The 26,653-nt window shown below is 39.2% G+C and overlaps 2 protein-coding genes, 1 long non-coding RNA gene and 4 other non-coding genes across 8 annotated transcripts; 6 read left to right on the top strand and 1 right to left on the bottom strand.

Moving 5' to 3' along the window:
* Positions 1–3: 3 nt before the first annotated feature.
* On the top strand, positions 4–12,641 carry LOC116921659 (Golgi apparatus protein 1). The gene is given in 26 exon segments (XM_045172294.1): positions 4–375; positions 442–607; positions 683–816; positions 873–974; positions 1,040–1,183; positions 1,251–1,440; positions 1,504–1,633; positions 1,713–1,794; positions 1,862–2,010; positions 2,094–2,334; positions 2,403–2,477; positions 2,547–2,759; positions 2,825–3,030; positions 3,098–3,521; positions 3,584–3,724; positions 3,796–3,969; positions 4,024–4,252; positions 10,438–10,712; positions 10,769–11,000; positions 11,058–11,143; positions 11,145–11,261; positions 11,363–11,621; positions 11,692–11,920; positions 11,984–12,174; positions 12,250–12,441; positions 12,567–12,641. Coding segments are annotated over 25 exon segments (4,539 nt in total). The 5' UTR covers positions 4–147; the 3' UTR covers positions 12,372–12,441; positions 12,567–12,641.
* Trnae-cuc lies at positions 5,059–5,130 on the top strand. Its single transcript has one exon. It is a non-coding gene; the product is annotated as a tRNA-Glu (tRNA).
* On the top strand, positions 6,665–6,736 carry Trnae-cuc. The gene has a single exon. It is a non-coding gene; the product is annotated as a tRNA-Glu (tRNA).
* Positions 7,292–7,363, top strand: Trnae-uuc. The gene has a single exon. It is a non-coding gene; the product is annotated as a tRNA-Glu (tRNA).
* Positions 12,642–15,307: 2,666 nt separating the features above from the next.
* Positions 15,308–21,603, top strand: LOC116921661 (aromatic-L-amino-acid decarboxylase). The gene is made up of 17 exons (XM_045172297.1): positions 15,308–15,480; positions 16,040–16,096; positions 16,805–16,977; positions 17,728–17,841; positions 17,930–18,052; positions 18,142–18,276; positions 18,373–18,516; positions 18,580–18,646; positions 18,714–18,876; positions 18,967–19,037; positions 19,135–19,154; positions 19,229–19,327; positions 19,399–19,581; positions 19,653–19,899; positions 20,328–20,495; positions 20,569–20,739; positions 20,805–21,603. The coding sequence occupies exons 2-17, from the start codon at positions 16,069–16,071 to the stop codon at positions 21,026–21,028; spliced, it is 2,130 nt and encodes a 709-aa protein (XP_045028232.1). The 5' UTR covers positions 15,308–15,480; positions 16,040–16,068; the 3' UTR covers positions 21,029–21,603.
* Positions 21,604–21,724: 121 nt separating this feature from the next.
* Positions 21,725–21,796, bottom strand: Trnae-cuc. The gene has a single exon. It is a non-coding gene; the product is annotated as a tRNA-Glu (tRNA).
* Positions 21,797–22,097: 301 nt separating this feature from the next.
* Positions 22,098–25,078, top strand: LOC116921672. Of its 2 annotated transcripts, XR_006645425.1 has the most exons (8): positions 22,098–22,312; positions 22,376–22,663; positions 22,748–22,816; positions 22,904–23,014; positions 23,083–23,249; positions 23,319–24,604; positions 24,686–24,761; positions 24,835–25,078. It is a non-coding gene; the product is annotated as an uncharacterized LOC116921672 (long non-coding RNA). The 2 variants fall into 2 exon arrangements; XR_006645424.1 differs by having other exon boundaries at positions 22,904–23,249.
* Positions 25,079–26,653: the final 1,575 nt, after the last annotated feature.

Here is a 26,653-nt window from a genome sequence, read left to right on the forward strand (position 1 = left end):
AGGTGTGACGCTAGGGTAGTGATGTTCCCGTCTGCTTCATAGCCGCACTATTGTTGTGTTTTACCGATCATTGACAAGTGGAATGAACTGCTCTCCAGTTCGTTTTTTAAATCCAGAAAATTGAGTGAATAGTGAATTGGATGCAAAATGGTGTTCTCGTACTATTCTGGAATCTTTCTATTCGTGAATATAGCAAGCCTTTCATCGGTTAGTGCCATTGATATCGCTGGAAAAATAGCCACAAACCCGGCATGTAAAGACGACGTTACACGTCTCTGCAGTAGTCAAGTTCTCCCAAACGATTTAGCTGTCCTTGATTGTCTTCAAAACAGGAGAAGTGATAGTGATTCTGATATCAGAACAGAATGTCATTCGGTATGTTATATCAAATGAATTGTGTGATACAAGTTGGTGGAAGGTTATTTTCATTTTTGTCTATAGTTTCTGTGGCAGTTCAAATTAAATCTTACAAAAGGTGACCAGTTTTTGGAAGCTGCTGAAAAAATGTGTTCTGAAGAGCTAAAAAGTTTGGAAGAATGTAAAGACCAATCCCTAGAAGGTCATAAGCTGTCCTGTTTGCTGGAGAACTCAGACTCAGTGGCACAGGGTAACTTAAGTGGAAAATAGTTTTTATAGTATTCTGTCTATTTTATTTAATATTATTACTTACTGGGAAACTTAGGGCAATGCAAGTCATTTCTGGTCAGAATTGGTTCAATAATCTTTAGTGATTTTCGCCTGGTGGAAAAATTCACGACAGCCTGCCAGGGCGATATCTCCAAGTTCAATTGCGGTCGTCTGGATTCTGAAGAAGAAGTATATTTTAAAAAATGTCTTTTAAATTAAGAAATTTGTAAATTTTTTATATGCAGAAAGACCACAAACAAGGATCAACGATTGAGTGCCTGTCGGAGCACGTACGCAATTTGACTAAAGAATGCCATCTGCAAACATTGCGCGTTGCCGAACTCCAGGTTAGACTTTTAAGGGTGATTTTTCTATTTTGGAGTATTTTAAATTGGCACTTTCCAATTTAAAGGCGGATGATTATCACTTGGATCGTCCACTCTTCCTCGCCTGCCGAGATGACAGGGAAAGGTTTTGTCGCAATGCCCAAGCCGGGCAAGGCCGGGTTTACAAATGCCTCATTAAGAATAAAATGCAGAATGATATGAGCACTAAGGTACATCTTTCGTGCGTGTTTCCCAGAGGATATTGAACTAACCAACGAACTTCCTGTTTGTTTATAGTGTCGAGAAAAATTGGTTCGTCGACAGCAACTGGTTTCCGAAGATTACAAAGTCAGCAAGGGTTTAGTCAGAGCTTGCAAACAGGAAATCATCGAACACAAGTGCTTCAAGGAAACGAATTCGCCTGTTAAAGACCGGAAAGTCAAACTCGCCCAAGTCCTTCTATGCTTAGAAAATGCAATGCACGCAGGTGTGTGAACAAGCGACTCAAATTTTTGCCTCGTAAGGTTAATGACTTCGCATATTATTACAGGTAATGCTATTGGAGGTGAATGCCAGGCAGAGATGCTAGATCATCGCCGACAATTGCTGGAAGATTATCGTCTCTCCCCCGAAGTGGTTTATTCTTGCCAGGAAGACATTAAAACCAACTGCCGTACCAAGTCTGTGAAACCACCATCTCCTTGTATTTTTTTTTATTTGTTGTTGTAGTTTGTAATAGGTTTCTAATTTTGGCTCCAGGGAAATCGGTGGTAAAACTCTTCACTGTTTGATGAAGCATGCTCGAAGGCAAAACGGCATTTCAGACACGTGTCTTCGTGCGGTATGTAGAAAACAATATGGGATTTTCAATCACTGTGTTCATGGTTTTGTTTTGGCTAAAATATTAGTTAGAAGATTTGATGCGTATCACTGACGCAGGATCAGATTGGCAAGTGGATTCGTTGTTGAAAACATCCTGCTCCAGTGTTGTGGAAACCGCATGCAAAAATCCGGCAGATAGCCAGCCGGCCAGCGTTATTTCTTGCCTCATGGATAAGTAAGTTGGCTGTTTTGTTTTGTTAACATTTTTTGTATAAAAGAAATGGTGCAAATAAATCACACCGTGTATGTGAATTGCAGAGTCTTTTCAGACGTAATGACAACGGGCTGCCGTACTGCTCTGCTCGAAATCCAATACTTTGTTGCCCGCGATTTCCGCTTAGATTCCCAGCTGTATGCCCAGTGTAAATCTGACGCTGCCCAATTTTGCAACGCGGCTCCCAACTGGACGGAAGAAGCCAATGCCATAGGACCCCAACGTAATCCGCTCGTATTACCATGTCTTTATCGATATGCATACCATCCACCAGCCGACTCCTCTGTAAGATTGATTGATTTTTTTTTTATTATTATTTTGCTCTAACCCTGTAACATCGACTTTCCCTACAGCTGAAACCGGAGTGTGCGGACGAGGTACGACGCGTCATGCGACAAAGGGCTAACAGTGTCGATCTCATTCCAGAGGTAAAACCGTTAACACACCGCTATCCACCGTCCTTGTAAAAAGTCACTATTTGATTTTATAATTTCTAGGTAGAAGAACCTTGCATTGAAGATTTGGCATCGCTTTGCTTTGAAAAGACAGGGAGAGGGGAAGAAATGCAATGTTTACAGGACAACTTGGAGCGCCTAAGCCCTGTATGCAAGCAACAAGTGAGCAATTACACAGAAGAAGAAGCCGAGCATTTGGAACTTAACCCTTTTATCACCACCTATTGTAGCCGTTTCCTTGAAACTCATTGCCAAGTACGTTTGGTAGAATGTGTTTCATTGGGTGAAATTCCTTTAGTTTTTATGTTTTCCTTATTTAGGACGAAATGGATGATGGTGATGAAGGCCAAGTAATGGAATGTCTTGTGGAATATAAGATGAATACTGAAACCACGATGAATTCAAAATGCAGAGCGGCTGTTGAGCATTTCCAGCTCATCGCCTTACAAGACTTCCGCTTCAGCGCGCATTTCAAGCGAGCTTGCAAGCTAGACATTTCCCGTCTTTGTCCAAATATCAAAGCCAAGTATAACATTTCCTTCTTAAGGATATTACCAGTTGCAGCATCTGAATTTATTGATTTTTGCATTTAGACCGCAGGTTGTGGCTTGCCTGAGTGAAATGGTGCGAAATGATTCGGTAGCGCAAAGCTTAGGCGTACGTTCAGGAAACCATGTTGGATCACAGCACCGCGTTTCTCAACCATGCCGCCAGCAGTTGAGAAACCAGTTGCTCCAACAGCACGAGGATGTCCAGTTCAACCCCAACGTTCGTAAACCCTGCGCGTCCGACGAAAAGCGTTTCTGCGCCCAAATTAAACCGGGCCAAGGCCGTATTTTGGAATGTCTCAAAGCTCATCGTAAACAGTTGGACGATATTTGCCATGCCGCCATTTTCCAGGCCGAAAAAGAAGAAATGGACGACAGTGGTGTTGATTTCCAATTCATTCAACAGTGCAAAGATCCCATTCGTCGATTATGTCAAAATGATGCCAGCAACGCTCTGGAATGCTTGAAGGTACTTTGTTGTTGTTTTTTCACAATCTGGTTTCAACGTCGTTTTCTCTTCCGCTATCCTAGGGCTACCTTGACGACAGCACATTAGAACTCCATTGTAAAGAATTGGTTCTGGAACGAATGGCTGAACAGAATCTTGACATACGCTTTAATCCGAACCTAAAGAAGGCGTGCTCCATGGATATACCGAAATTTTGTCTCGGGGTATTTATAATCGTTACAGTTTCACACACATAGTTTCCGATGACTAAATCATCTGTCTAAAGATTTGGCAGAGTGCATCCAAGGACCGTGAACTCGAAGGAAAAGTTGTTGATTGTCTCAAACAGAATTTCGTGGCAAAAAAGCCGCTGACTCAGTCTTGTTCCGACCATTTAACAGTCATAATGGAACAACAGGCTTTGCATTATCAGCTGGATCCTGTTCTCGTTAATCTTTGCGACAAGGAGGTATATTTCTATATTGTGTCGAATGAGAACCTAGTTTCACCACTCCTATTCCAGATTCAAATTCATTGTGGACCAGAAGAGCCGGAAAACACTAGGCAGGGTCAAGTGGAAGAATGTTTGAAGAGAAAATTTGACACTTTGACTTCTGTTGAATGCCGGCGTCATGTCGCTCTGCTGATCACGGCTGTCCAAATCGATATACAGGCTGATCCGATGCTTCATCGAGCTTGTGCAATCGACTTGGTTACATTTTGCAAAGATGTTCCGCCCGGAGACGGACGAAGTACGTTAAGTGTTTTCATAATAATATTCAGAACACCGTTTAAATATTCGTACTCTTACCAGGATTGAAATGTCTTCTGCGCTTTAAAGAGCAAGGACAAGCCAAATTTGATCCAAAATGTTTCGAGATGCTTAATACCCGAACACAGCTATTTGCCAAAGCTTCAAAAGTACGTTTCAACTAATTCGAAGTAATTAGTTCGATGATTTTCTACATTGAAATATGGTTATTCCAGGTGGTGCAGCTCGAGTCAGTCAATGACTTGGTAGAACAACTGAGTATTTCACCTGCCAAGAATTTCTTCCTAGCTATGGGTCTCTCATTCATCGGACTGATTTTATTACTTGGTGTCTTTTGCGGCCGTATTTCCAAGAGGCATCAAGTCATGAAGAACAGATAGCTTTGAGGTAAAGGGTTTTTGTATGCGGCATTTGTGTGATACAATACTAGACTAGAAAATTAAATGATAAAAGCAACAAATAATTGGGCGAGTGCCTTGAATTCTAAAAACAAAAATGAAAGCAAAAAAAGAAGCTACAGATCGATTTAACATTTCAGACAATGTTTTCGATAAACATCAAAATTTGATAGTCGTACTCGCCTAAATCAATCAGGCATTACAATACCCTTTTGATACCATTGAGTTTATTGGTCAATAAAAGAGAAGAACGAAGAAGCTTTTTGAACATACCTTTTCTCCGTTGGTAGTCAAATAGTTTTGGATCATGAAAAAAAAAAAATTACGAAAAAGGAACAAAATTCAAACACAATTACGTCTTAATACATTTTGTATTTACAAATACATATCCCATATTGTCTAGTGGTTAGGATACCCGGCTCTCACCCGGGAGGCCCGGGTTCAATTCCCGGTATGGGAAACCATTTTGCCGTCGGACAACATTCCGCTTTTTTGCAATTACCGTTTGACGAAAGTTGTATGCGTATATGTACGCTCACCAATATTGTATAATAGTGGTTAGTTTTTGGAATGGGTTTCCTGTGGGAAATAAACTTGTACTATGTGAAAGGTGCATTTAAAATAAGTAAGAAAAAAAAACGCAAAAAAAATCAAAACATGTAACAACAAAAAAAAGATTTAAATAAAAGAAACAGGTCTACTATTCTACTACGTAAGGGGCATCTACGAGGAGAAGGGGGTTTTCCTCGGCTTCGGGGTTTAGTGCACCGTAGTGGAAGTGGTCACACACCATTTCCATAGATCCTTTCATTGCTGGCGACGATAATTTACGGTGAGATACTGTCCAGTACGACCAGTTGGGCGTACGTTAGCCGTTGGTGGCCTGTAACAGGGCGGTTGCTGACTAGGACCAGCCCTATTTCCGTTTTGTTGAGTAGGCTATGCCAACGGCTGCTAGGGTCCCTCGGGTGCCGCCGGTATGGGTGGACAGAAAGAGGAGTCAGTAATTCCCGGTCCAGGGCGTCGGTTGCTCCGATTTTGATGGTGGTGTGGCTGTGAGGACTCCCCTCCCCCGGTACGTTTCCACCGGTGGGGGTTGTAGTTGCTGCTATGGTCCGTTTATGGCTGCCAAAGCCAGTTCCAGACGCAACGTTCTCTCACGGGTTGCAACCTGGTCCACGTAACCTGGGAGTTGGTGAGTCGGGTAGCGAAATTACCACGTTGCTAAAAGTGCTGACCGCCGCCGCTCCAGACGATCAATTTCCCGGGAAACCCTAGTGGCTTCCCTGTTGTCGGGTATCCTCTCAATTTTCGCCTGCAGAGAGGCAAAAAATGGGCGCCGGAATTAGACAAAATCCAGCCAATCCATCTAAGCCACAGAATGTGTCAACGACACAACACGGTCACTTACGCGAACCCCTCAGGCAGAATGCTGCTAACGGGGGGTCGAGACTGCGGTACTAATTCCCGGAGCTAAAGCCTTTGGTTGGTTGGTAAAGCAGGCTCACGCGGAGGGTCAAGAAAACAATGTTTTCGACGCTCTAGAACACGTGTCCAGTACGCCTACGCCGAGCAAAGGCTCAAAACGTAGGGAATGTAAAAATACAAAAAAACACAAAACACACAAGACAAACAATCTTGCTTTTAAGTGTTTCTCCGCCAATTGTCTCTTGCGATCCCCTGACAAGGGACTGCTCCCCCGCTCCCTTTGACATGTTTTCTCCCCACATTTTAAAATGTTTGGCAGAGAACTGGGACTTTAATGCTTGTCCCGTGGAGTCTTACTCTAGTAGAATTTCTACTAGATGCTCCGTCCTCTGCCATTGCTACCCTGGGCCCACTTACATATAAAAGAATAATAAAAAAATAAATTCTAGTTAACTAAAAACAAAATAGCAAATTGTTCCTGCTGGTGTAGCAGTTAAGCAGGGCACCTTACCAGTTACCGTTTGTTGCATGCCGTTATCTATGGTCAGCAAATGTTATTTAATATATCCCATATTGTCTAGTGGTTAGGATACCCGGCTCTCACCCGGGAGGCCCGGGTTCAATTCCCGGTATGGGAAGATTTTTTTAGAAATTCCTTTGTCACCCTTTGCAAGCAACCACACACTATTAGTAAACTTTGTTTTTGATTAATTGAATTTTATTAATCCTGGCCAAGTTCAATCATGTTTAATTCTGGCTCTGTTGTTCTGCATGAAATTTTTTTAACGGAATGTATAAAAAAGAGTTCAGACTTCAGCATATGTAAATATCCTATATGGTCTAGTGGCTAATTTTTTAAGGGATTTCCAAAGAGGGATTGAACATGCATGAGGGAGGTGCATTTAAAATTAGCATAAAAAGAAATACTAAAATAGGTACAAATAAAAGGAATTGATAAAAGAAATTGGTATACTATTCTACTGGGTAAGGGGTATCTACTTGGAGAAAGGGGATTTCCTCAGTTTCAGGGTTGGATGCACCGTAGTGGAAATGAGCACACACCATTTCCATTAACCCCCTAGATTGCTGCTAATAGGGACCTGTGACGTCGTGTCGAGGAAAGATGTTGGAATAGGCCCTGTGAGCTTAATTTTTGCATTAAATTTATAAGAAAAGTTCAGTTGAAAACAATATCCCATATGGTCTAGTGGCTAGGATACTTGGCTTTCACCCAAGAGGCTCGGGTTCGATTCCCGGTATGGGAAGTTTTTATTTCCTTACTAGTTTTCGTGTCGTTAATTTGGGAGGAAAACAGATCTTTAGTGACTAGTTTAGCAGTCGCATAGCTGTTTAAAGATGAGAGTATTCTAACCGCTAGTTTTATTTTTATGTATTTCTAAATTTGAAAAGTATATAGCAAGTGCAAGATCGCAACACAGTCACGCACGGAAACGATCCGTTTATTGTCGGTCAAAAGACCAAGGGGGGGAAGCCGATCACTATGCGTACGGCTTATTCCGATTTGTTTCCGTTCAACATAGTCTCCGTGGCGGGCGTTCCAATTTTGTTTGATTGTTTAGCTATGTTGTCATTATTTACGTTTATTGTTTTTTTTTTCTTTGATTTGGTTTTAAAGTTAGTTGTATTTGTGTTTGTATTTTTAAAATCTATATATATGTTTAAAAAGAATAAACTTTTTAATGAAAAAATGCTGTATTCATTTTTTGAACCACGAAACAAATTTTACATAGAACAGAAGTAAGAATATATTATTATTTGATAGGTAATATTAATGAATTTCTTACCATTTAACGAATTTTATTTAGGATTAGTGAAATGCATAAAATTTTTACAGTGTTACTCAGCCAAACTTTAAATTTGCATTCAGTGTGTTGGCCTTTTCCATCCACGTTGGAAGTACACTTTTTATTAAGAAGGTAATCTATTGTGGCATTGTAAAAAATTAACACAATTATCAAACAGGTAACTTATCTCACACAATTTTAATGTTATAGCCCTGACATCACTCTTTATTTCCTTTCCAGGTATCGAATCCCACTAGGTTGACCAGGCAACAACCAACAATTGAATAGTCAATTAAAAAGCAACCTTCTAAGCCTAGAATCAATAACAAGAATAAACCATTAAAGCTAATTAGGTATTTTCAATGTAAAAATGTAATTAAATAATCAAATAATCAAACAATTGTTCGTCACTCTTCACTCATTGAATTTGCTTTATGTTGTTTATGAATAAAACACTCTGCTTACTATTTAAAACACATTGAGTTTTATTTAAAATGTACTTGTTTTACATGCATTCTGGTAATTTAAAACATTGAATAATAAAAGAAGTTAGAATTCAAATGAATTACGCGCGTCATCAAAATGCCGCCCAATGGATGCCGGAAGGGGCCATTTATTGGAATTTGTGGTTCTTAAACTATAAAAAAATAAAATATAACATCAAAACAGCCAGAGATAATAAAGAATCTTAATAATATATTTTCTGTTTATTTTGGTGTATATTAGTAACCAAACAACGTCCAAAAATGTCTGTTTTGCCCCCCCTCCCCTAAAATGTCAAAAAAAAATAATTAATTACGTTCTAAGTTTTCAGCGAATTTTCGTAAGTTTTACGGCAATCGATAGGTATTTAAAAGCGCTATCTACTTGGTGAATTTCATCAAAAAATTGAAAAGGAAAAAATTTAAATGAATCAAATTTTTTCATTTAATCGATCAAGCGCAGTATTGGACCCAAGCGACAAAACGCAAAAAATTTGATTCATTTAGAATTTTTTCCTTTTCAATATTTTTTGATGAAATTCACCAAGTAGATAGCGCTTTTAAATACCTATCGATAAAACTTACGAAAATTCGCTGAAAACTTAAACGTAATAATTATTTTATTTTATGACATTTTGGGAGGGGGGGGGAAAAACAGACAATTTTGGGTACGTTGTTTGGTTACTAAATAAACCAAAATAAACAAAAATAATTATTAAGATTCTTTATTATCTCTAGCATGTTTTGATGTTATATTTTACTTCAAGATTTTTTTAAAACCACAAATTCCAATAAAATGACCCCTTCCTTCCCGGCATCCATGCGGCATTTTGATGACTAATTCAAATTTGAATTCTAACTTCTCATTATTAATTTCTATTTTTTTAATTAAATATGTAAACACAAGTACATTTTAAATAAAAACTCAATGTGTTTTAAATAGTAAGCAGCAAGTGTTTTATTCAAAACAACATAAAGCAAATTCAATGAGAAGAAAAATAAATTGTTTGATTATTTGATTATTTAATTACATTTTTACATTGAAAAATACCTAATTTTTTATTTTTTTTTTTTTATTTTTTTTTTTTGGGTTTAAAAGGTTTCTTTTTAATTGACTATTCAATCGTTAATTTAGTGGGATACCTGAAAGGAAAGAAAAGATATAAATTAAAATTGTGTGAGATAAGTTACCTGTTTGATAATTGTGTTAATTTTTTTACAATGCCAAAAAAAATTTCCTTTTAAAAAAAAAGTGTACTTCCAACGTGGATGAAAAAGCCAACACACTGAATGCAAATTTAAAGCTTTGGCGAGTAACACTGAAAAATTTTATGCATTTCACTAATCCTAAATAAAATTAACGGTAAGAAATTCATTAATATTACCTATCAAATAATAATATATCTTACTTCTGTTCTAATGTAAAATTTTTTTTTAAAATTAAAAAATGAAAACAGCAATTTTTTCATTAAAAAGTTTATTCTTTTAAAACATAATATAAGATTTTAAAAATACAAACACAAATACAACTAACTTTAAAACCAAACCAAAAGAAAAAAACAAAAACAATAAAAATAAACATAGCAAACAATCAAACAAAATGGAACCCCCACGGAGACTATGTTGAACGAAACAAACGAAATAAGCCGTACGCATAGTGATCGGAAACAATTCCGTTCCACCACTTGGAGGATCCGTTTTGACCGACAATCTAAACGGATCTGTTTCCGTGACAGATGAAACTGTGTTGAAGATCGCCAGATGAAACTGCACGTTTAAAGCTTTTGAGATAGTCGTCTGCTCAGACAGCGGTAAAATGGGATTTCTTCGAACACGTTTTCCACTGTCCCTAAACATATCCTTTCACGCGAGATTTTGTGAACAAATAAGGCGAAATTATCGAAAAAGCTCACGGTACTTTTCGAGCGGTCAAACTGAGCCTTTTTTCGTTACAACACCTATATTTTATGTCAATGCAGGTTTGTTGTTTTTGACCAAGACCCATTTAAGTACTACAAATAGCTTTGCATTAGTTGATTTATTTTTTAACAGAGCCTCATATTGGACATATGTACACAGCTGTTATTGCTGATTCATCAGCTAGATTTCACCGCTTAATTGGAAATTCTGTCACATTTTCAACTGGTACTGATGAACATGGCCTTAAAATCCAACAAGCTGCTTTGCATGCCAATGAAGAGCCTGGCCGGTTCTGTGATCACGTTTCTGGACTCTTCAAGACTGCTTTTAAAAATTGTGAAATAAGTTATACAGATTACATCAGAACTACTGAAAGTAGACATAAAGAAAATGTGCATTCATTTTGGGTAAACTTCAGCAAAATTACAATGGTTTCGATTCTAAAATACAGTTGGTGTTACAGGAAATCCTTTCAGAAAAAGGTTACATCTATAAAGGAAAGTATGAAGGTTGGTATTGCACAGCAGATGAAGCATTTGTAGCTGAGGATCAAACCATGTTAGTGAAATTGCCTAATGGTCAGGAGCAAAGGGTCTCAACGGAATCAAATCGCCCTGTCGAGTGGTTCAGTGAAGAGAACTATTTGTTTGAATTATCCAAGCTAAGAGAAAAACTTAGGCATTGGTTAAAGAGCGGTAAGTTTTCCTTTTTCCTTAGCACCATTATTGTTATGGCACACATTTTTTAAATAGGGCCAGTGATTCGACCTTTACGACACTATAACTTGGTAAAATCCTGGCTAGACCAAGAACTTATTGACCTATCAATATCCCGACCTAGGTGCGAGGTTATCTTGGGGAATTCCAGTACCCGGAGATTCGTCACAAACGATATATGTTTGGCTAGATGCATTGTTAAATTACATGACTGTCGCCAAACATTCACAGTCTAAAATGGTAATATTATGACTTTGTTTTGTTTTTTCCCCAATCCTTTATATGACAGATGCACAAGTCCTTATCAAATTCCAAAATGTTAATTGCTTTAATTTTTTTAGAATATTTGGCCGCCAAGTGTTCATGTTATTGGTAAAGACATTCTGAAGTTCCATAGCATCTATTGGCCAGCCTTTCTTCTGGCTGCTGGTTTGGAACCTCCGAAATCCTTACTAGTCCATGGCCATTGGTTAGTTGACGACCAAAAGATGTCTAAAACTACGGGTAACGTTGTCAGTCCCCAGTCCTGCATCAATCTTGTTACAGCAACTGGACTTCGTTATTTCCTCATGCACGAAGGAGTACCTGCCAGTGATGGAAGTAAGCCCTAATATTTAAAGTTATTTTATTTGTATTTGTTTTTAGCTGTATTCCTCTATTTCATACACAGATTTTAGTATGAAGAGAATGGTGCGGATTGCCAATTCTGATTTAGCTGACGGCATAGGCAACCTAGTCAGCCGCTGCTGTGGCAAGAGTTTGAATCCACTGCAGACGCGGCTAGGCGTCAGCCCTTCCTCTTTTGAATCCTGTGGTACACCAGGTTCTGATTTGCTAAGTCTTTTAGAGCGCACACCTGACATAGTGCACGATGAATATCAGAAATGGAATTTTTACAAGTAAACTCGCGAATCGTATTCCCCGGTAATATAAAAGGGCACTCACAATTTTTCAATCAACAGAGGGATCGACCAAGTTATGGCGTTAGTTCGGGGTGCCAACGGCTTTTTCCAAACGATGGAACCTTGGAAATTGAAGAAAGAAGGTCAGCTCGATCAGCTTAATGCGACGATGGCCGTCACTCTGGAAACTGCCAGAGTGGTAGGCACTCTTCTTCAACCTATCGTGCCCTCATACAGTGAACGCTTACTAGGTAAATTCATGTGTTCAGGTGACTACATATTCTAAAAGACTTGTATTTTAAAATAGCCTATGTTTTTCTGTTAAGATAAATTGGGTGTTCCTCAAGAAAATCGTAGCTGGGATTTCGCCCGGCTTCGATGGACTACCACAGAAACTGCCCTAGGCTCTCAGCAGGCTGTTCTTTTCCCTAGAATCAAATTTGACTAATTTAACATTCATAGGTAATTTGTGAAAATGCAAAGTCATCTTTACTTTCCATTGGCATGCATAGTTCAAGGTACTTACTAGGCAAAGCAAAAAAGTTTACAATGTAACAAGAATTTGTCCGATCTGAATCTTTCCGTTGCTTCCGCTGTTCTTGACCTCGTTTAAATGCCCTTTTTTATTTTATTTTTTATTTAGGAGGCTTCCTTTTGCCAGTAAATCTTGTATAGATCGTGTTGATACAAACGGCAAGTAACAAGATTCTCTTCCTTACCCTTCTCTTCTTTTTTTTTTACCCCCGACCCTTTTAGCTCAGGTGAAACTTTTAAGTCGCTAATGGGATTAGACCACATCACGCTCGTGCGTTAGATTGAAAATTATCGAACGGAATCATTTTCTGCGTTGAAAGGGCTGTAGTAGTCGTTGGTTTTTCTATACTCCTCGTAAGTGAATCGCCATCAATTTATTTTCCTTTTTTTTTTCTTTTGCCTTTCGTTTACCTTTCGCTGTCCTTCATGGGGTGTCCGATTTTGCGTAATCGCTACTTTAGTTCTAAGGTTTCCCTCCTATCAATAGCCAGCACCGACCCGCCTGTCTCCATTTCTCAAGCCATAAAGCGACAAGGATAGTGTCATCCTTTACAATGGAGAAATGAAACCATACTTCGATCCGGATGTTTTTCTTTGTGCGTCAGGGTTTTCCTATTTTCTTGCTGTAAAATCAAAAGATAGCTCATTCGTTAACTTTAAGAATATGGGGATGTTTCTGGTTGGTGATGGGAGAAGCTTATTGTTTTTAATGACGAGGAAGAATAGAATGACAGTCTATACCACAAACCAAATGGTACAAGGGAACCAAATTTTTGAGCGGGGAGGAGGATTCCTGTCCAAGGATGTAATTAAACGTATGCGTCATCGGGATAATAGTCGTGCAGATGAAATTTCATTTTTGTTTCGACATCTTTTAGTAATTGCCCCAGAAAGAAGGGTTGGGGACTAGCCGTTTTCAACTGTTTTCTGTCGTCTTATACGCTATCTGTCACGTCTGTTATTCAGATCCAGAGCAACCAGTCATTAAGTGAGTTATTATTTTGCGCAGTGACTACATGTACAGTTTTGTCTTTTAATGATGGCTTTTCATTTGACGATATCCTTAATATTTAGTATTGGCAGTATGGCACAATTTTGAAGCGTTATTGTCAGTCGACAATGGCATTGGTTAAACCGACAAAAATGTGTGCATTTCCGCAAGTGTTTCTTGAGAAATCAAAAATGGAAAACACGCAACAAATTACTGGTTGAATCTTTTGAGCCTAGTATGTGGGCGTACGTGAAGAACATTGGAGTTTAGTGTTCCGGTAACAAATAGCGTCGGTTGCAAAGTGCATGAACAACAACAACAAAAAGACGCAAACAAAAAGAAAGAAAATTCGACGATAAATCCACTTATCAGCACTAATCCACTCGTCGTCAGCTTCCCAAGATGCCGCCGCCGAGTGGGAGTAAGAAAAGAGAAGGAAAGTGTACGTTTTAGACCCCGGCTGAAAATCATCCGCGCGGAATGACACGACAGCCGGAATGAATCACGTCCAAGATATCATCGCAACAGTACGAAAAAAAAAATTGTATACAAGTAAGTAACTGTAGCTTCTTCAATGACCGTTCCTACACACATGAACATATTTGTAATCGCACGTATACTCCTTGCACGTCTAGACAACCAACCGGACCGGACAAAGAAATCGTTTGCGGAGAGCGGAAGAAAATCACAGGCGGTTTCAGAGAAGGAGAAGAATCAACAAGAAACACGTTGAACAATGTAACAGCGTCGACGAAGTGTAATCAGTCGACACCAGCAGCTGGCGTTTGTCGGACTGTAAGAACATCATGCGGATTTGTTCTGAATGTAAGTAAGCGAATCAATGACCCGTGATTTTTTTTTCTGGTTTTCAATTATTCTTCTCTCATCACAGGTTTTATTTTTTCTGTTTAATTTTGTTTTTTTTTTCGCTTCTGGTGATTGTTGCTGAATCTTTTAGAAATGACCGGACCTATCGTTATTTGTCCTCCTCGGGATATCGGTAAGGAACAGCCGTATCCGGCCGAACAAATGATCATTTTTCTTCCAGTTTCGTACTGACGAACAAAAACGATAACAGTAGCTTTGATATTAAATTGTATCATAATTTTCTTCTTTCTAGTAACAGCTTGTATCAATGATAAAGGTTCGTGTGCCAGTGTGCGAATGACTGGAGGACAAATAGTCATGTGGGTGGTAGTTGATTTGCCTATCATGTCTCTAGCATCAACACTCGGTAGGTGGGTGGAGCAATTTCGATTTGCATGCAGATATAGGCGCTCGTCGGTTTGACATATATCGAATGGAAACATGAATTACGAGGTACTGTATTACTGAAATCGTTATTTTCTTAAAATTTACCTTCTTTATCGAATTTCGACCAGAGCGACACGTTGTTATCCGTAAAATGTGAAAAAAATGCGGCTCTACTCTTTTTCCAAAAGCCTTGATTAACCGCTATCTTCGATGAGGTCAGGTTTTTACATTGTCTAAATCATCTATAGTCGGTCAAAACATCGTTGTTTTCAGACGAAACTTACTGGCAAACTAAATGGCCACATATTGGAAGTATATTTGATGCGTTTGAACGGAAAGCTGTTGTATGCACGACAATGTGCATATAGTGCATTATTCAGTGGATCTAAACTGAAGCTGAAAGTTTCATGTGAATCTTGAGAAAGTCGCTCCAGCGACCGAGTAACGTGGCAAAAGGGGGTGGGTTACGTAAGGCCGGCACTGCTGCTGTTGGTTGGTGGGGAAAAGGGGGGAAGGGTAAACTTTCCCTGGCCATAGTCAAAATACGAAGGATGGAAAAAAAAAAGACCGAGGAAGAGTATGAAAGGACATGACCGAATCCCTCCGTTTACTTAGAGTCAGTCGAGCACCAGCCGGGGACTAGGTTTGTAGCAATAACAAAAACTCTCCGTCAGTCAGTGAGGCAGAATCGTCTAAATCCAAACAAAGTTTAGTCAGTTCTTATATAACGCAAAAGAGGAACTATCATTTCTAAAACAAAAGCATTTTTCAATTAAAGGTAAAACAAAATAATGATCTTATTTTTCATTTAAGGTTTCCATTTTGCTTGAATTAAATTTGTTTTTGGGGCACGTTCAAGTTAGACACTGGGTTACTTGATTTTAACGTGATATTCTGAAACAATAATTTTTTTTTTTGCATAGTTTATATGTGAAGAAAGTCGAAACGATGTTGCTAGTCATTGTAATTGAACGGCTCGTTTTCAAGTATGTTCAGTAGCCGGCCCTGTTTACGTTGAAGGGGTCTATGCGGTAACAGATGATATCATCGTTATTATCTCTCTGTTCAAATGGACCATCGACAACCGTTTTGCTCTCTAGAGGGTTTAGGGCGAGAGGAATAAATACAGGACTTACATTCTAACTACTTCTCCCCCTTTCATTTCGATAACATTACGCTTGCCACGTCAAAACTGCAAATCCCCAAAATTTCAAACGTACTTTGTCTGCGCGTCCCTCTTCGTCTATTGCCTCAAATTGATCATTAAACTCTGTCAACATGTCAAAGATTTTTTGAAGCGCTTATATCTTATCTCTAATGTGTGTATTTTCTTTTAGATTATTTATTACCAATAACTGACGCTGACATGGATTTCGACGAATATCGCCAAAGAGGTACAATTTTTCAACATTTAACAGCTTGCCATTATTATTTAAACTACTGCGTCGGTTGTAAGTCAGCCGGCGGGAACGCTCCATGCAAACAGCGCCGAAGCCCAATGCCATCAGTCTGAGGTGACGCTAATGCTCAGACGTGCTCAGTGACATTAAAGAAACCCATATCTAGGAGGTTTGGAATAAGGAAAGTCCAACACCCGCCGCACTTTTTCCACCGTATGATTAAATACGGGGGAGAGTTAGATCGTCCGGAACAGGGTGACTCGTGCAGAATCGATGGCTTTTCATATATCGTTTGCTATGTGTACATTATGGTGACCCTATGGCCGCACAAATCAGCCGACAAAATCCAATATGGTAAAAAGAAAATGGGATATTAGATCAAGAACACTTTTGTTTCTATCCGTTTTCTATTAGCCTTTGGGGAATCCTTGCGCAGTATAGAATTGGTGTCCATCTCATATATATTCAGTTCAATTGACACGTACTTCAGCAATGTGAAAACCGAAAGAATTTAGGTAAAGAATTATTAGTCCGGGAGGCAGAATAGCGTAACAGCTGCATTTTATTGATATTTGTTCATCTTTAATCGTTTGTTTGGCGCCCTATAAATAACAACCGCCCAAGTGCTATGTATCGATATTTATTTGATATTAAAACTTGTATATCATTTGTCCCCTCCCCCCTTCTCTTTGAAAATCAAAGGCAAAGAAATGGTGGACTACATCGCCGACTACCTGCAGAACATCCGCCAACGGCGCGTTTTCCCTGATGTCAAGCCGGGCTATATTCGCCACCTGCTGCCGGAGCAGGCGCCCGAGCTGGGCGAAGATTGGGACACTATCTTCGCTGACGTCGAACGCGTTGTCATGCCTGGAGTAAGTCATTTTTATTATTTTCTTCCACTTTTTTTTTTTTATAGGGCATACAAGTCTACCTTAACTTGTACGCTGACGGAAAATATGTAAGTTCAATCACAATGTATGGACAGACCCTTACTGCCTACATACAACTCTGTAAGGAAATATCGTTCGTTACCGTGTGATGATATAATCCTGTTAGCGATTGCATTAACAGAATGTAAGGATTCGATTTTTCCCTTACTTTTTGGTAATAATAATAAGCTACTTTTCAATTCTGTGTTCAACAACGACGACGATGTGTTGAGGGTGGGATTTGGGTCTTGACGAAGATTGATCCTTTTAAGCCTGGCGAGTGTCGTGACGCCGATAAAAAGGCCTCTTTTTTTTTTCTTCCTACAATGTCTGCCATATGTAGTGATACCATCCATCCCCTTTTTGTTATTAGACGCCCGTCGTAAGAAATGGAATGAGGGGAGGGAGTCGGATGATAGGTCATTTGTATCGCCCTATCACCGAGTTTCCATCCTCTTTCTAAAAACCTACAGACAAATTACAGACGTTTTTTACTTTTTTTCACAATCCTTCGCGTATATTGATCCAAATTTCCAAATAGAAAATTGCTTTTATAAGACCAAATTTTACATACTGAAGTCTTTGTAACTGACAATTTGATACTTCTCATCACCTCTTAATCCGCAAAATAATTTCTGATAACATGTAAATTTTTTTAGATCCCATTAATAATTTTACTTGTAATCATCACAGGTGACACACTGGCAGAGTCCCTACATGCACGCTTACTTCCCGGCTCTCAACTCTTTCCCATCGTTGTTGGGCGATATGCTAGCCGACGCCATCGGTTGTTTGGGCTTCACATGGGTAATCGACACTCTTTTATCCAGCTACAAACAATGTTTGCCATAATGGACCACGTTCCCTTCATCAATTGACTTCTGTCTCTCATCAGGCTTCGAGTCCAGCTTGCACCGAATTGGAATCGTTGGTGATGGATTGGCTGGGCAAGATGATCGGCTTACCCTCCGAGTTCTTGCACGCTCGCAGCGACAGCCTGGGTGGAGGAGTCATCCAAGTATTTTCGTTATTGTTGTTGTTTACTTTTATTTTCAGCCCACAGCCAAGAAGACGAATTGATTTACTTTCTTTTAAACTGGGCTATAGACGACAGCAAGCGAATCGACGTTCGTAGCCCTGTTGGCCGGACGGACGGAAGCCATAAGACGCTACAAGATCCAATATCCTGATCTGGAAGACGCTGAAATCAACAGCCGTCTAGTAGGTTATTGCTCTGACCAGGTAAAAAATAATAACGAAACAAAAAACACGAGCTAAAAAGAAAAACACAGATAATATAAAAGGTTTGCCACGTGTTTGTATTCAATGACATTCAAGGCTCACAGCTCGGTGGAGAAAGCCGGATTGATCGGCCTGGTTAAATTGCATTACATTGAGAGCGATGACGAGCTCAGCATGCGAGGCGACACGCTGGCCACTGCCATCGCCCAAGATCGCGACAAAGGACTCATTCCATTCTTCGTAAGCTTTTGCCTAGGGAAGTCATTTAGATTTCATTCTTTATATAGTTTGTTTTTGTTCCAGGTTTGCGCTACGCTTGGCACAACCGGTGCTTGTGCTTTTGATCATCTGCGCGAGATTGGCGTCGTCTGTAAGTTTTGATTTGTTCAAATTTGTTTCTTTTTGTAGTTAAACTATGGAATAATTTGTGTTGCAAGGTCGCTCCGAGGATATTTGGCTACATGTTGATGCTGCTTATGCCGGAACAGCTTTCCTATGCCCAGAATTCCGGCACTGGTTAGACGGCATCGAATTTGCCGACTCTATTGCATTCAACCCTTCCAAATGGATGATGGTTCACTTCGACTGCACCGCCATGTGGTAAGTTTTTAATTTTCAGGATCAATCAACTTGAAGAATTTTCGTTTTTGCATTTCGTCTGTTCATTTCGTTTGGTTTTTTGGTTTGCAGGGTGAAAAATTCCGGCGCTCTTCATCGCACATTCAACGTGGAACCACTTTATCTCAAACACGAGAATTCAGGTTTGAATAGATGCGTAACCGCAACATAATTTTGATACCACCTCCTAACAAACAGCTAATGGCGATCTACTTTTTAAATATTCCCTTTGACTTCCAGGAATGGCCATCGATTACATGGTGAGTTCACGTTGCAATTAATTTCATACTATTCGCCGCCATTCCCCACTTTACATTTGATTATTGGAATTTAGCATTGGCAAATTCCTTTGAGCAAGAGGTTCCGCGCTTTAAAGCTTTGGTTCGTCATCCGCAGTTACGGCCTCAACGGCCTGCAAAAACACGTCCGCCACGTAAGACACATTTGTTGCTATTACAAGCGAATAATTTCGTATTGACTTATTTCTTCATTACGCATTTAAAGGGCGTTCGTCTGGCTAAAGAATTCGAAACTATGGTGAAATCGGATAACCGTTTCGAAATTCCGGCTGCCCGTCATTTGGGCATGGTTGTTTTTCGTCTTAAAGGACCCAACGATTTGACTGAAGCGCTCCTGAAAAAGATCAACACTTCCGGCAAACTACACTGCGTTCCAGCAGCGTTAAAAGTGTGTAGAATTGCTCAAAAAATAACAACTCCGTTTTTGGTTTTCCATTTATCTTCCGTTTCCAATTAAAGGGAAATTACGTCATCCGTTTCACTGTCACTTCGGCGCACACGAAATTGACGGACATCGAACGTGATTGGGAAATTATAAAATCTATTGCAGCAATCGTGATTGATGCCTGCCACTCGAACCACGCCATTAACATGGCTGGTGACGATCAATTGGAAGAAAACGGTCATTCGTCTGGACAAGAGACGGGCGACGACGAGGCAATGGGTGGCGTACCTCGTTCCAAAACCAACAAGATGCCACTGGCTGGTAAAATATGGCCTTTAGAAGTGGTGGTCGTTTAAGGAATATTAAACATTTTCCCGCATGCAAATGATCTATTCCTTCATGTACCAATTTTGTCCTTGTGATCTCGTATTAATTTCTTCTGGTCCGTTATTTGCGGGATAGCACTCTATTACGATAGAGTTAATTGATTTTTGTTTTTGTTTTTTTATGAAACGGAGTACATCTGTTGCACGCGATATTTATCACGAGAGAGATTTATTAGGTCAAATCAAATACACGGAGAAAATTTACAACGTCAAGCATGGATATGATTAAGTAGACGTTTGATTGAGTGTCCATGCTAGATTGTAGTGGAATGTTTATTTTTTTTGTAGAGCGAACCTGTATGAGTATGTTACTGTTTTATCAACTGCTGCTTTACTTAGTTTGGCTTTAAACATTTTTAACAGAAACGCGGAAGAACAAGAACTTTGGGACGAGTTTGTTGCTGGCTAATCGACCCATGTCACCTAAAATCATCAATGGTAGCTTTGCAGCCATCTTTGACAATGATGACGTCCTTTTTGACCTAGCCAAAAAGATTTCGCAGTTCCGTTACGGAGAGGATGACTGTCCCGGTAATTATCTTATAGCTAAAATGCAGATGTTCCCTCATTTTCACTTGATGCTTTTAAATTTCTCTTTTGGTAGCGACTCAACGACGCATTCGTGGGATGTTGATGAGTGGTAAACAGTTGTCCCTCGACTCCAGGATCGATCTTGTCCAGCGTTTGGTCACGGATAAAGAAGGTTCCAATCCACAAATCGATGAGAGTTCTGAATGTCTGGCCACTCCGTCGGACATGGAAGAAGTGCCGGAAGGTAATACATAATCAACGGTAAATGAATTGTTTGTTTCGTGTTAAAATATTATTTTTATTACACAGAGGGCAGCCTGAATGACGAGGAAGAACATCAACGTGATCGTTCACATTCAATGGATAATCCCCGCCAATTGTCTTTGTCGAATAGCTGCCTTGGATCCGGAGGCGGAGGCAGCCTAAAGAAGAAGAACGTTGCGTTCTCTGAACGAGCAGGATCGATTCCGGAAGATGGAGAAAATACAGCGGTTAATATTACTGAAAGCGAGAGTAATCCCAAGAAGATCTGAAAATTGCGGAGATTCAGGAAAAGTCACCTTTCCATACTGAATATGAAATATCGGTCATTTCGATGACAGGCAGATGCAAACAGGTTTGATCAAATCAGCATAATAAAACGAGAGATGGAACGTCATATTATACCCAGTAGCACCGTAGAATTTTCAAAATTTAACAGTCGTAGCTTCTTCATCGTTTATTCCAGTAGTTGGCTAATTGTAAATGTTTCCCATGCATAATGATCGTGTGATTTTTCGAAGTCTTAAGAAAGTATGATACCGTTCGCCGCGCACATGTTAAAAAAAAACACGATTCGTACCTATGATGGTTTTAGGCCGGAGCTCTATCTTGGGCCTATGGTAATATTTTATTTCGCACTTGGTGCAACCATTCAACGCCAAGAGGCTACGATGTCCAAAGAGACTGGTCTGTCGTTTGGTTTCCGTTTCTTAAGCTTTCATCGATGTCTGGAACTTTCTCGCTGAATAGTGAAAAATGTTAAGCCGTTCCTTTCAATGTTTATGCGTAGTAATATTTATACTGTCTGCAGTTGTTGAAAGCAATCAATATATTAAATGCGACAACAGCCTTAACGATTTTTATTTATTTATGTATTTTCTTAGTGGGGACAGCAAATAGGAACATACAAATTAGTTTAAGATTTAGCTATCAACAATTTAAAAATCTTTGAAACTCAGATTAAAATTTTCCCATACCGGGAATTGAACCCGGGCCTCCCGGGTGAGAGCCGGGTATCCTAACCACTAGACAATATGGGATATGAATATGGTTGATAATATATATAAAAATCTGTATTAATATTAGGAAGTCTTGTTGAATTGCCTAATGTTGTAATATCCTTTTTTAAACCAAACACTTTTCTTTTAAGCATAGTTTCGAATGTAGCTTAAGGTCACTGTATTTGTTAGAGTTATCATTTTGAGGCCAAAGATGTCTTAACTCAAGCAATTGTAGTAAAATATTTTACCACTAGATGTAGTGGTGGTTGTACTCTAGTGTTGGTAAGTCGAACTTCTTAGTGCAGATTTGTCACTTTTGTTGCCGAAAGGTTTTTTGTAAAAGTAGGGGCCCTCACGCTCACACCGTTCGGGAAGTTCCCGATAGGGTTGGAGAAAAAAGAATCAAAACTGACCGCTAATTTCGATTAAATAAATGGTTTCCTCGTTAAATTAGCCGATTTTGTCAACTAATCTTGTTTCTTTTAGGTATCGAACTAGTAACCTTTGGATCTTATGTTGTTGGTTGCTGTGGATTTCGAGGTTGAGTCCCAGTAGGTTAGTTAAGTTGTGTTCGATATTATTTGCTGTAAGATAACAGCTTATTTCCATTCTTTCTAGCTCCAGAGCGGAGCAACAAAAATTACCTTTCTAATTACCTCGTACAACACAATCACCACACCAGCGCCACCTGGTATCCACGGGAGAATAGGCGTGACCCATCAGTAAAATTCCCCCCGGCATCCGGGGGGCGCTAATGTCAAAATGTGCTATTTCCCCCCGGCTGCCGGGGGGCGCTAGTGACAAAACTGTCTATAGCTACAGCGCCCTTTTTGGGGAAATAGACAATTTTGACACACGCGCCCACCGGCTGCCGGGGGGAAATAGATTTTACCAAATTGCAGACAGGTATGTGCTCTGTACTGTCGTTAATAATTATAAAGAATTCGTGATTTTTTAATCGACTGTGACGAATCTATTGCATAAGAAAAGTTCCGCAAAAAGCAAACAAGACTGCTGGGGAAAACTCATCAAAACAAAATGCTAAAAATCATTTCAACGGTAAAGGATATTTGCACATTATTTTTCCTTGAGTTTCTATTTGCTGTCAGTAAATATTTTCTTTTCTTTACGTATGGCCCCTATCAGTAACATCGCAGTGTGCTACATAAACACACACATCAAACAATAGGATAACATTTTAATTGGAAGTTGTTGAAACTTTTGCTCTTGCTCTTCTCTCTCGTGCTGATCTGCACAGTATATTTGGCTTTCATGTGCAGCTTTTTAACAAATGTTGATATTACCTTAACTTTTATTGAACATAGAATTATGCAGTATAAAAAAACTAATTCTTTGGGATAATTTGTGGCTATGGAATTGCTCGAGATGACTCTTAGGGCAAAAATGTTCTTCATGGATCAAGAAAAATTGGTTGTCGTGATGTCTGATGTCAACTAAATATCATTGGAAAAATAGGAAAAAGATGTCTAAGGTATTTGACGTAACCATAATTGTGTAAGTAATGTGACTTCTTTGGTAATTCCTATGCTTATATTGGCAGGCAATACATAGAATTCTAAAAGTTCGAGTGTGTTACCTCTTACCTGTTTATCTTGTTCCAAGAACATGACTGCAATGCCTTTTATTGTGTCATGCTTTCATGACTAAGGAGTATTGGAGGAGGAGAGGAGATGTATCGAGCTTTATGGATAACAGGGCTTACTATGACACACAAGTTGAGTTTCCCATGCTGTATTATTTTTAAAAATTTTTGTTTTTAAGCTTTTTCCACTTACATCCATATTTTTCTGTTCAACAGGAAAGAAGTTCTACCAGACACGCGAATTGCTCACACGCTAATAGGATTAATAATTGAACTTGTATATTGGACAATCTTGGGGGTGGCATGTTATAGAAAAGCCGTCCACCTAGTGGAACAAAGGTAGTAGTCAAAGGAGCAGACGATGGAAGGCATTCCTGTGGACGGCTTTTATCTTATTGCATTTGGCTTTTCTATCATATGGTGTGAATTATTTGGACGGCTTTTCTATCAAAGTATTTTCCATCATCATTCGTGGACGGCTTCTTTGCCATAGGAGATCGCCTAGACATCAACGTCAAAGAAGCCGTCCATGAATGATGATGATGGCAAAATATCGATCAAAAGGAAGTCAGCACAGACATCTGGGTTTTAGTAGTATATATATATAGTTTTAGTAGCCTATTACTTGCATAATTAGTAATCTTTTTGCCCGTTTCTCCTTGACATGTGATATGCTGAGCCTGGAGTGGATTTGCACAATGGGACTTAGACCTCGAATGCTTGGCCAACAGCAAGGAAGGTGTCCGTGAAGTTTTCGACATCGGACCATTTCTGGCTGTTCATTTCATTGTTAAAACCATCTATGTATCATGTAATGAAAAATCTCAAGAAACCATTGTTTACGGTCATCATAAAGGTATCTTATTGTAACAAAAAAAAACCTTTCAACTTGCATCCTTCTTCATCGTATGCCAACTGTTAGCCGAGTTGTCATTAAAATAGATGATAAAAAGAAATCGCTCACATATTCCAGGCATGTAGCGGTTGATAATATGGTGAAATGATTGCGACCTACGGCTTTCAAGGAACGTCTACGGATTTGTATAATTGCTGAGTGGCTTTAGCACTTTGGGAAATGAAGTGCCAAGTAAAATTAAACTTTTCTTCTCTTGCTAATTAGTTAAAAAAGAAATTTCTAATAATGCAAGGAGACGATTCTGATGGAAATTCAGTATACAATGGAAAGTCATGGCGTGAGTGTTGATCTTCCGCTGCCTCGCTATCCGATCTGACTAGTTGTCTGGGTAAAATCTTTAGCATCATCAACAACGGGTTGATTTAAATGTAAAACCTTGCAATAGATTCTTACCAAGTTATCTTTCTAGGTTTTCGCTGTGATTTTCAATCAGTATGCCGTTTCAGAATCACCTGCCAGAATTTTTTACAAGAACATGGCAAATGGTAAAATTTCTATCATGTAAGCTATGTTAACAAGAATTTGTATGCTTACCTCTGTTTCATTTTCTTACTATAGATTAATAACCATAGATAGCAGATCTGAAAAAGTTTTGGTTGGGACAAGATGCAGAAAAACCAAGAAATTACAAAAATTGGATGCAGGAAATCGAATTTCCATACTTAAATCGCATTCTTGTGTGTTACGGTATCAATTTTTAAGAAATTTGAAGTGCATATCTGGGCTCCCTTCTTTTCTGTGGCCCCGTTTCCCCTTGACTCATAATAAGCCCGTAGGGGGTCATGCCCCTACTGTACGGTATATATAAAAACAACATATATCGAGGTTTGGAGGGCTCTGGCCGGAAAGGGGACGTGGGGGTCCTCATGGTTCGATGAAATGCTTATGGAGGGCCATGTCGCTACCCACAAATCCGAATTAAAGGTTAATCGCTCCTGTAAAAATGTTCCAATCTTCAGCTCTTCTTCCGGCTTCTCTTAGCCACGCACTGGGTAATCTCCCCGGTGAGTCAACTGAGGCAGTGTCTCCCCCTGCCTTGGTTGACAGCAACTTTTGAAAGGGTTATTTTGCCTTTTAAGAGTTGCAAAATATTTCATTATGCGAAGAATTGTCAATACAAATTTTGTTTTACATTAATGTTGAAAAATTTGTCTTTCATATTTTCTTGGTATTCACATTCTATACAATTTTGACCTTTCCATTTATTTCTTTTAAGGATTGAACTCTTAACACTGCTGAGATGCCACTGGTGTTCAGTTATTTTACTGTGAAGTCTGGAATGCCTTTGTATTAGCGCCGATGAAAGCCCAATCCTGGAGCAGGTTGTTTGCTGTTATAGACAGTAGAATCTCATATATTTAAGAGTATTATTTGCCCGTAGATTGAAATTGATTACAATATTTGAATTTGTCTGTTTATCAGATAGATTGAAATGCTTCCGCAGATTGTAATTCAACTCATTCGGGTATCGATCCCTAAACTTTCGGCGTGCATTGCCGATGCTCAACCGTTGAGCCATGAGTTACATTTACTAATGCACTAATATTAGAAGGAACTAAAAGATAATAAAGACAATTTTCATAGGCTCGTAAAACTATATGCTGACCTGGGAATCAACATCTCAAGGATCTTAGCTTTGTGGTAGAACGTTGGAAAACGGATCTAAAGGTCTCGGGTTCAACTCCCGGTTGAGAGTTAACACGAATACTTATAATTGTGTTTGTTATGTGCGTTAAATGCGGACATATTAATATGAAATTATCTAGAATCACACTAAAAGAATTATTCTTAGTCCAAATTTGTTGAACTCAAAGAACTCGAAAATATAGACAAAAGGTTTTCATGACTTATGGCTCAGTGGTAGAGCATCGGTATGGTATGCCGAAAGTGAAGGGTTCAAATCCCAAAAGAGTCGATATAGTTGCTAAATACATCAAGAATATGTATTACAATCTTATGTACGCTTGATCTAAATCAAGCAGAATTTGCTATATCCTTCGGCAGAGGTTGCCAATTGTTAAGTAGCAAACTCGCTTTCATTCTGATAAATCACAATGAACAATTTATTGAAATTTGTCATTGGATATTATATTAAACATTGCCAAAATATCCGTCCCATTACTTCGTAATGGGGAAGTTTCTCGACCCGACTGGCAGACGTAGGAAGTGGACACCTAGGAATGTTGGAAGCCCTGGACTCCTGGAATCTCCTGGGAATCGAACCGCGGACCTTGGAGTTGCTAGGCGGATGCGATACCTTCCTGGCAACCCCCCCTATATCCCCCCCATTGATATTTGATCCCCTATGTACAACTTTGCACAGTTACCTTAATGTGTTGAAGACTTAGATTTCAATGTAGTATATATCGTAGCTCAA

This window comes from Daphnia magna, linkage group LG4 (genome assembly GCF_020631705.1).
Source record: "Daphnia magna isolate NIES linkage group LG4, ASM2063170v1.1, whole genome shotgun sequence".
Taxonomy (NCBI): Eukaryota; Metazoa; Arthropoda; class Branchiopoda; order Diplostraca; family Daphniidae; genus Daphnia; species Daphnia magna.